Source organism: Salmo salar, chromosome 26 (genome assembly GCF_965601325.2).
Source record: "Salmo salar chromosome 26, fSalSal1, whole genome shotgun sequence".
Classification (NCBI taxonomy): Eukaryota; Metazoa; Chordata; class Actinopteri; order Salmoniformes; family Salmonidae; genus Salmo; species Salmo salar.
Window position 1 is genome coordinate 23,734,701 of NC_138316.1, and position 10,976 is coordinate 23,745,676.

A 10,976-nucleotide genomic window follows, 5' to 3' on the forward strand; every position below is an offset into this window, starting at 1 on the left:
ACACTATATAGAACGACTTGGGAGAATGATGATCGGCAACAGACAGCGCATCAGTACCAGAAGTAAAAATACAGCCAGACTGTCCTGTACTGTGCCTTTCTAGACCTTATAATCTGTCGAGAGTAGACACACAACTGATCCAAATGGAATGAAACATTCAATCACAGGGCTTTTGCGGCATTATTGAAATTACATTTTCACTGCAGTTTACAGCCTAGCGTAGAATTGTACTCACTTGAAAACAATAATACAAATATGAATTGCATTGTGGTGTTGTAAGCTGGTCTAGGTAGGATAATTATATTGTCCCTAAGGCCATACACATGTAATTAACTGTATAACAGATCTATTTATTTATAAAGTGAGGCAAGGCAGCGATTAAAAAGAAAATCCTAATAAAAACATCTAATTAAAGTTGTACCCCTTGAAATAATACCAAACAACCTTTGTACAACACCTAGGGACCTCACCAAGAGATTTCAGCCTTTTGGTATTGTAGCGAACAGTGGGGCAGGGAATACAACTCGGGTCGCTGGCGTGAAAGACAAACACCCTACGCATCGTGCCAATAGGGTTAACCCACATGCTGGGAATTGTAACGTGGCTCATATAGCAAGGTTTTCTACACTGCCCCCTCCGTACTTGATGGCACGTCCCTGTGCTTCGACTACTCAGCCCCCAAGCACGTCCGAGCCGTTGGCCACATGGCCACCATCCCACTTCTGAGACCAGTGTACCAAACGGCAGGACAAGGAAGTGAAACCAGATCACTGGCATGAACACCCTATGCATCGTGCCAATAGGGTTAACTCACTTGGTAGGAGTAGTATCATTACATTTGAGTCATTTAGCAGTATCTCTTATCCCGAGCAACTTACAGGAGCAATTAGGGTTAAGTGCCTTGCTCCACGGCACATCAACAGATTTTTCACCTAGTCAGCTTGAGATTCGAACCAGCAACCGTTCGGTTACTGGCAAAACGCTCTTAACCGCAAGGCTACCTGCCACTCTCATCACGGCTCATATAGTGAGGATTGTGACAGTATAATGGTTTTGGAATGACAGTCACAGGAACCAGGGTTTGAGTCCCAGTCAGGGTTCCTCCCTAATCCACTATATTGGTGTCAGGTGTTGGAAAGCACCACTGAAAGCATGTCCCAGTTTTAGCACATTTTAGTACAGTTTTAGTACATTTGTGTTAGGCTAGCAGTGTTTCTGTCAGGTTTCTGTACTGCACATGAGATGGCAGAGTATACAAAACAAATGTGTACCTGATTGATACAAATATTCATGATATCATTCTGCGAGGTAGGCCTACTTTGCATTCAGCATTTAACTGGGAAAGTTTTTGAAAAAATAAGTTGTGTCAAATTGGCTGGACCATTCTTGATACACACAGGAACCTGAAGAGCGTGAAAAAACCAGCAGGGTTGCAATTCTTGACACAGTCAAACCGGTGTGCCTGTCTCCTACTACCATGCCCCGTTCAAAGGAACTTACATATTTTGTCCTGCCCATTCACCCTCTGAATGGAACACATACACAATCCATGTCTCAATCGTCTCAAGGCTTTAAAATCCTTCTTTAACATGTCTCCGCCCTTTCATCTACATTGATTGAAGTGGATTTAACAGATGACATCAATAAGGGATCATTGTTTTCACCACGGTTCACCTGGTCAGTCTACGTCATGGAAAGAGCAGGTGTTCCTAATGTTTTGTAGAATCAGTATCTCTTACTTTTAGAAGTGTTTACTTCAGGCTGACTAATAACATCTATTGAGTTGCAATGCCCGATAATTGAATATCCAAATCAACTTAAATGATCTACAAAATGGGTTTGGCAGCAACACAATCCGAAAGGAACGCTACAGCTATGTTTTTTCCTTTCATTGTTTGCGATTCACAAATGATTCTTTTGATTCCTATGATTTGATTCACCGCAATTTAAACAAACCACAACTACTACAATGGCAAAGCACATCATTCAATTCGTCAAAAATAATGATTTAAAAAGAATAGTTTCATATGAATTAAATGAATCACAATTTCTTTTTTTCTATTCTGAGAAATGTGAAGAGGGGCGTCTGTTATATAGTAAATTAAATTTGTATGGCCTAAACAAAATCAATAGGGGATATTTTTTTACTGCGTGTCTCATGGCTTTACTGTTCTTTCATGCGCAATGATGCACCTGGCCTCTCCGATGCCTATCAGCTATTCCTCTATGTTCTTGTGGATTTCTGTAGAAAATTGGTGCAGATTTCAATGACTTGATGTGTGGTATGATTGCTAGTTAACCTATTGCAGATCTGGACAAACGATCCACCTACCACTATTGTCACTATGGATAGAGGGCAGGATAGAGTTGACTGTATAGTAAGTGTGCAGAAAAGCGTAGTAAGGGAAGTACCAGAAAACCTTGATAGTGGGGGGCACATGCAAGAAGATGAGGAAATGTGGCTATATGGAAGAAATGATATAGTAAAACCTGCAAAATGGGGAATGTAAACCACAGAAAAAATGCACTACTTCCCCTGTGCACAATCAAAAAAAATCACACAACACTTCTCCCCCAGTAACCTCCCACCCCAGTAAACTCCCACCCCAGTATCTCCCACCTCAGTAACCTCCCACCTCAGTAACCTCCCACCCCAGTAACCTCCCACCCCAGTATCTCCCACGCCAGTAACTCCCACCCCAGTAACCTCCCACCCCAGTAACCTCCCAGCCCAGTTACCTCCCACCCCAGTTATCTCCCACCCCAGTATCTCCCACCCCAGTATCTCCCACCCCAGTATCTCCCACCCCAGTAACCTCCCACCCCAGTAACTTCCCACGCCAGTAACCTCCCACGCCAGTAACCTCCCACGCCAGTAACTTCCCACGCCAGTAACCTCCCACGCCAGTAACCTCCCACCCCAGTATCTCCCACCCCAGTAACCTCCCACCCCAGTATCTCCCACCCCAGTAACCTCCCACCCCAGGGTCTCCCACCCCAGTAAGCTCCCACGCCAGTAACCTCCCACGCCAGTAACCTCCCACCCCAGTATCTCCCACCCCAGTAACCTCCCACCCCAGTAACGTCCCACGCCAGTAACCTCCCACGCCAGTAACCTCCCACCCCAGTAACCTCCCACGCCAGTAACCTCCCACCCCAGTAATCTCCCACCCCAGTATTCTCCCACCCCAGTAACCTCCCACGCCAGTAACCTCCCACGCCAGTAACCTCCCACCCCAGTTATCTCCCACCCCAGTAACCTCCCACGCCAGTAACCTCCCACCCCAGTAACCTCCCACCCCAGTAACCTCCTACCCCAGTAATCTCCCACCCCAGTAACCTCCCACGCCAGTAACCTCCCACCCCAGTAACCTCCCACCCCACTAATCTCCCACCCCAGTAACCTCCCACCCCAGTAACCTCCCACCCCAGTAACCTCCCACCCCACTAATCTCCCACCCCAGTAACCTCCCACCCCACTAATCTCCCACCCCAGTAACCTCCCACCCCAGTAACCTCCCACCCCAGTAACCTCCCACCCCAGTATCTCCCACGCCAGTAACTCCCACCCCAGTAACCTCCCACCCCAGTAACCTCCCAGCCCAGTTACCTCCCACCCCAGTTATCTCCCACCCCAGTATCTCCCACCCCAGTATCTCCCACCCCAGTAACCTCCCACCCCAGTAACTTCCCACGCCAGTAACCTCCCACGCCAGTAACCTCCCACGCCAGTAACCTCCCACGCCAGTAACCTCCCACCCCAGTATCTCCCACCCCAGTAACCTCCCACCCCAGTATCTCCCACCCCAGTAACCTCCCACCCCAGGGTCTCCCACCCCAGTAAGCTCCCACGCCAGTAACCTCCCACGCCAGTAACCTCCCACCCCAGTATCTCCCACCCCAGTAACCTCCCACCCCAGTAACGTCCCACGCCAGTAACCTCCCACGCCAGTAACCTCCCACCCCAGTAACCTCCCACGCCAGTAACCTCCCACCCCAGTAATCTCCCACCCCAGTATTCTCCCACCCCAGTAACCTCCCACGCCAGTAACCTCCCACGCCAGTAACCTCCCACCCCAGTTATCTCCCACCCCAGTAACCTCCCACGCCAGTAACCTCCCACCCCAGTAACCTCCCACCCCAGTAACCTCCTACCCCAGTAATCTCCCACCCCAGTAACCTCCCACGCCAGTAACCTCCCACCCCAGTAACCTCCCACCCCACTAATCTCCCACCCCAGTAACCTCCCACCCCAGTAACCTCCCACCCCAGTAACCTCCTACCCCACTAATCTCCCACCCCAGTAACCTCCCACCCCACTAATCTCCCACCCCAGTAACCTCCCACCCCAGTAACCTCCCACCCCAGTAACCTCCTACCCCACTAACCTCCTACCCCACTAATCTCCCACCCCAGTAACCTCCCACCCCAGTTACCTCCCACCCCAGTAAATTACAAATTGTCCCTTATCAAGAGAAAAGAGACACCAACCACTATAAATGTGATTTAAACATTATGAAAAGATGACCTCACCCCCGCAAAATCTTCCATTCACACCTTAATGTGCACACTGCTGCATTGGTGTGCTGCTAAAAACGAAAAGGAAAGAAAGAGAGTGAGATTTAATTTAATCCCTAAAATGCTGTCTTGTTCACACTGTCACATCTCTGTCCTTATTAACCAATTGTTGTAGAACACTAAAGCAAAATGCCCTCCATTCTCCTACACAAGTCTCTTGGACAGTTTGACATGACAAACACATTGAGAGGGATCTTCAGTTACTGTCCCCTCGGGGACACTAAGATTAAGATCCATCCTCAGAAGAGGTCTCAAAGGTCATAAGATAAACGCCAAACCAACAGCGGGTTGGGAGAAGCGCTACTGTGCCTCATCTGCCCACGCCTACCCTGGTGACTCATTATGCATCGCGCTGGCTCCATCTCCTACGCCCCCTCACATGCACGACAGAGCCCTCTTCGCCTGCTGGGTGTACCCCTGTCTTTCGGAGCATGGTCTGTTCTCTGTTCTAGGCCAAATGCAAGGGGGGAGGAGGGCAGGGAGGAAAGAACGGTGAAAAGGGGTACATAGGGATTGGGCAGTTGCAGAATACACACAAACACACACACATGGAATGTCACACACACATAGATATCTATAGAAACACAGGAACATATGAGTATAGTCTCACAAAAATAGTCACACACAAGCACATATTTGGCATATAGACTGTGTGCACCCACACACAGACACAGACAAACACACATGAATGCAAGGACATACTTCCATTGCCCTACTAACATGTGGAACTACAACAAATCCAGATGTTCCCAAAATCATAAATGTGCAAATAATATAGTTTTGCATGAAAGCACAACAAAAAGTAAGCTCACCTTTTTGTTATGAATCATTCAAATTGAGGATGAAATGCATCACTTCAGTTTTAATAAAACGTGTAATCACAATGTACAATGCACACACGTATGCTACTGGCATTGTACTAAGCTTTACATCAATGACATGAATGATAGATTGATACTGAAAATAATTATGGAATGTAAATACATACCCAGGAGGCTTGATCCATGGCAAATAATGTTGACTCTTACCTCAACTATACCTTTCATTGTGTTTATTCAATTTGAGGGATTTTGTTTACATGAAATTGTATTTAGTTCAAATAAATATTGAAGAGTGAAACAAAGTCTAATTAGTAATGAGACTGTCTATCTTACACCTTTCTTTCTTTTTAAATCAAACAGGAATAACTTAGTAGTAATACTATTACTACTGACCTGTAAAGATGCTCACAGAAATGTTAAGGTGCATCAACTTCCAAACTGATTTTATCTCTAACAAAAATACAACGTGTATGTATTTTCAAAGTTAAATTGTGTTCCACATTTAAGATGTTATTTGAGGTTTTGAATGAGGCTCATATTAGACAGGGTTGCTACCTAGCCAAACAAATTGTTACTGATGTGATTATCTGGCATGAGTCATGCCTCCTTTCATCTGCACAGATGAAGACAAATCCCATCGACTAGAACAACTTCAGGAAAATTTGACGAAAACGGATGGATAGCAATTCATATATAGCGTACTTTAAGTCAATCCCCCAAATGTAACTCCTCGTGTCTATTCACATTAACATGAACTACTCTGAATTCGTTTGTGAAATTCACATTCAATCATTATCTCTGCAGGTCTATGTCAAGAGAAAACGGAGAAACTTAATGAAAGGCCGATTACATACATTTATTGCATTTCATTTAATTGTAAGAAATGAAAAAAAGAGCACATATGAACATCACATAATATGGTTAGTGAGGGAAATAATTTTGCACAGCAAAATATATAACAGGAAAGTTTAATTAACATATGTCTTAAAGATTTATTGATGAATGGTATCTCCCTATTTTGATCAAGCAGGGTGTCAATCCCTGTCTATTTAACAATGTCCAGACATTATTGATTATAATAATATTATTGCCTTGGAAATAATGAGTTTGTTTGAGCCAAAAAATAATCTAGTACTGGTTGACAACAAACTATTAAAATTAAGTTATCCAGCAATGCCAAAAGGTATCTATCTGCGTTTTTGATTTAGCTTAATCGAGTAACCATTCTGTGATATATTGCAGACTACATTTTAGTGCAATTCAGTCCAAAATACATTATCAAAATGCATGGTTCACGCTGACTTAGGCTGAAGTTTCTACTCATTTAATACTTTGGTTTAAAATACAGTGAGTGGTAGGTGAAGACAAACACTACTACAGCTGTCAAACTACTGCTTGAACTGCAAGAACATGCTGCAAAAAGCGCTGCTTATGCATGGAAACAATACTGTTAAATTGTATAAATTGGAGCCGCCCCAACCTCTCCTACCCAATGACAGGAAAACAATTTAGAGCACAGGACTTTATGAAACCTACAGCTAAATGATCCTAATCATCTACATCACATTCTTCTTTAAATGTCAACGTGTAGCACATCCATGTTCTCTTTTAGATTTACAGAGTATACAACCAACTACTGTAGGTCTACATATACTTCAATTATAATCCATAGCATTCCAGAGTTGTTAAATGCACAAGGATGGGGTATTTCTTTTTTTTAAATACACAAACTGCTTTTAAGCAACATACAGTTTAGTCCCATATAGGGATAGATAATTCCTTTTAGAATAGTTGAGGTCCTTTTTGCTCCCTCGCTACATGGATCCCCGCCGCACAACTTCCATCAGGAATGCGTCATTCACTGTATAGAAATGGGCATTTAGTCGTATCATTCAACACAGTTGAAATGCACGTACACGGGAAGGGGGTGGTATAAGAGTCCTTGTCACTTTTTTGTTGCTGTCCCAAAAAAGTGATCAGGTCATAAAACAAGTATGAATGCCATGCTGGAGTCATCCGATAAAAGTACATTTTCAAGCACAAAAAGAAAAGAAAACCCGTACATGTCCAGCATGCAGGCCAGTTCAATAACATATCTATTTTAAAATAATGGATATTGTTTCTTATGAGTAATATAGTCTGTTTGTTGCTTAACACAAAATAGCAAGCATAACGCATGAGATGAGGTGGGGTAAAATGGCAGGCTCGCAGTCCTCCGAGTTTGGCAGAACAAAAACAGAAAGGGAAAAAGGCCAAAAACGTCTTCTTACTGTAGATGGATGCAGTTTTTGACCGGTATTTGTACACGGATTTCAAAGTCGAAAGGTGAAAAAAGGCAAGTCGATGAACTTCCAAGGGGTATACTTAGTGCTTGCATGCACACATAGTATACAGCAACATTGTAAAGTTAAAACAACTTCGAAAAATAATAAATGATAGTTCATATTCAAAACACTGCAAGTAAAATGAACAATGATGAAAAAGAGCTTGACAAAAATATGCATCAAATAATAAGTATGGTAGCAAAAAAAAAGATGGCAGGTTTCAGTTTCTACTCCAAAATGAAGGACAATTATGACAAAGTTCCATCTTTCTATTGCAAGCCCCAAAACTCAAAGCCGTTATTTGACAGACTTGAGTAAACCCCTGTTGTCAAAAAAATTAAAACCGAAAAAAATGTTTGCAAATTAGTTTTCTTGGTCTAGTAAGCCCCATTACAAAAAAATCACAATGAAAACTTTTTAATGAGGGAACTGACAAACTCAGTTTTCATGATAATGTCGAGACTCACATGAAAAACTCCGGGGAGGAAGGGTTGTTGTCACTGCTGGATCCATTTTCTCTGAAGCCGTTGCTGATGAGCTTCTCATATTTTTCTTTGTATGCGTCCCTCTCCCGGGCCAGCCTGGAGATCTCCGCCTTGAGGTGGTCGACTTGCTGGACGAGCTGCGTCTTCTCGCCCTCCAGGACGTGCCGCTGCTGCACCCGCTTGTAGCGGCAGGACTGCGCATAGCCTCTATTCTTTAGGGTCCTCCTCTTCTGTTTCAGCCGGATCACTTCTTCCTTGCTGACTCCCCGTAGCTGCCGGTTGAGCTCCCGCACCGACATGCCCACCAGCTGGTCGTCCGAAAACCGGTCGTCCAAATGTCCCATGTGTGGGTGGTTTCCTCCGGAGCTGCCGTTGGACGAGACCCCGGGTGATTGGTGATGGTGGCCGCCGTTGTGGTGGTGATGGTGGTGGTGGGGCCCCCCGTTCTGGGCTGCTGCGGCGGCGATAACTGCGGACACCACCGCCGCGGCAGAGCCCATCTCTTCCCCGCCCATGGTGCCTCCTCCTCCGGCTCCGCCGGCAAACTGCTGCCCTCTAGCATAGCCATCGAAGGACTGGAGCTGGTGACTGCTGTTGATCAGCGCCTCAACTGCGTCTTCGGGGCTGAAGCCCAGCGCCTCCGGATTCAACTGCGGTTGATAACCGGACATCCAGTAGAAATCCTCCAAGTGTGCCTTCTGTTCGCTCCCCGACCCCGGACTGGGCGACGAGAAGCTTGGAGAAGGGGGCACCGAGCTGCAAGGCGTGCTCATCGGGGTGGAAGACAAGGATCCCCCGGCGATAAGGCGGCTGCACTGGCTGATGTTGCGATCGGGCTCCACCGGCTCCTTTTTCACTTCAAACTTCATCAGATCGAAGTCATTAACATATTCCATGGCCAGGGGACTGGTGGGCAGGTCGGAGTTGCTCATTGCCAGTTCTGATGCCATCCTCTTGCTGCCGACAGTCCTCCAAAGGGGGTGAAGAGCAGCTGTCAAACTGGGTTGGTTTGGAAGAACGTGAGCCAGTTTGCTTTTTAAGCGTATTTGTCTTAAAGTTAAAAAATAGGTTTTCAATGTCCTTTTTGCAGCGACGTGTTTCCAACTGTAAATTAATAGTTTTCTTTTCAGAGTCTATTGCACAGACGCACCAGAGCCGTGCACGCGAGTTGCGGAGTCCTCTTTCAGCATGAGAAATTCGGCGAATTGGTATTTTTAACATTTAACACATTACTGTTTCTTCATGGATAGGCCTACATTGCGTAAAGCGGAGAGGGTGAAATGTCGAAGGAGAGGGGTAAATGTAGCCTCGCACGTAAAATGCCTCTGACTTGTAGGCGATTTTTTAGAAGGATCACAGCAGATGAGTTTAAAAGCATTGCAGAGTTTTATAGCCGCCCTGACGTCAGTTTGGAAATGGGAAATTGACTCGGACGAAGAGCCAATGGGCTCGCACAATCTATGGGCTAATTAACATATTAGTCCAGAAACAAAACTTTTCTCAACTGTCAAAGGCTATCAGCTGACTGTCAGCTGCAATTCAACCTCTTAACTCTTTCGCCTCTCCATTTTAGGTATATTATTTTAATGGGCGTTTATTCTACCATTTGGACAAAAAAATATGCATTCAATTATCTCACTGCGCTCATGGTTGGGAAAAGACAGTAGGCTGTGTGCACATTATGGTTCGATTTAGTGTTATTGCAAGTGGCAATGGTAACATTTTAATATCCAAATGTAAATTACAATATGCAAAATATGAAGTTATTGAAGCAATAATATATATTATTAGTTGCTGTCATAAAATAAATGCGTAATAACGCCTTTGTATTGTGGTAGGATTTATATTAGTTTCAAAAGTATCAAAACATAGTGTTCATGATTTATAATGTGCAAATATTGGGGGAATGGTTATGCACACGTTTTCACAGTTCGTGTTACTTGAAATTCGAAGTGGTCAAATCTACCAGTAGCCTAAGCAAAATGCATAAGCATGCTTTACGATCATCTTAGTTACATGAACAACATCGTTGGCTCATACAGTATTAGTATGTGACAGAATACAGGAATACATATGATTCTGTGCTGAAGTTCTATGAAATAAAATTACAAAGGATTTGTGGAGAGCAGACATACATCTGCCGTTCTAAAACTCAACAGTGCCACCTTTTGGGGACATCGAAGCACCGTTCTCCAAAATAAACTGCTTCATCTGAAAGAATCATTCACAGCGGAAGTAAAATTAGACAATTTCGCACCAGACTATTTATTGGAAAGAATAATACTTCAATGTATGTATAGGTATGGTACATTTGTTTTAGAACGACAGTATGGATACATTGGCCGGGGAATAGTCAAAGGAGTGAATGGTGCATATTTCTGGCATATCCCGCATGAATCACGTGTCAATTGCAAGTTCTTTTGGGGGAGAAAATATAGGCTACAACATTCCCCACTCCATCAGCTGTATACAATAGATTGTGTAGAACATTCGTTACATAAGACAAGTAAACATGTACTTCCTAGTGGTCCAATCAAATCATCATCCCCTCAATAGGCTGCTATTAAGCAGTGGTTACATGGGAGTCATTCAGTAATGAACAATGTGTTCCAACCAGGCGGAGATTTACCTACCTGCACTACAGTGCTATATATACAAAAACTTTATCTAAAGCAGTGATTCCGCGGGCCTTGCTCCAAAGTCATACGTTAAACCACTCTCTTGTACATTGCACTTTATCTCGACAGTTCAGAGGTCAGACATTTCCT

At 44.3% G+C, this 10,976-nt stretch overlaps 1 protein-coding gene across 1 annotated transcript in view; it reads right to left on the reverse strand.

The window, feature by feature from the left end:
• mafa (MAF bZIP transcription factor a) overlaps nt 1-9,582 on the reverse strand; it is a 126,707-nt gene extending 117,125 nt beyond the window's left edge. The window contains exon 1 of the mRNA XM_014175861.3: nt 8,191-9,582. Within this exon, the coding sequence (XP_014031336.2) occupies nt 8,191-9,158 (968 nt within the window). The 5' untranslated portion in view covers nt 9,159-9,582. The remainder of the gene's footprint in view (nt 1-8,190) is intronic.
• Nucleotides 9,583-10,976: the final 1,394 nt, after the last annotated feature.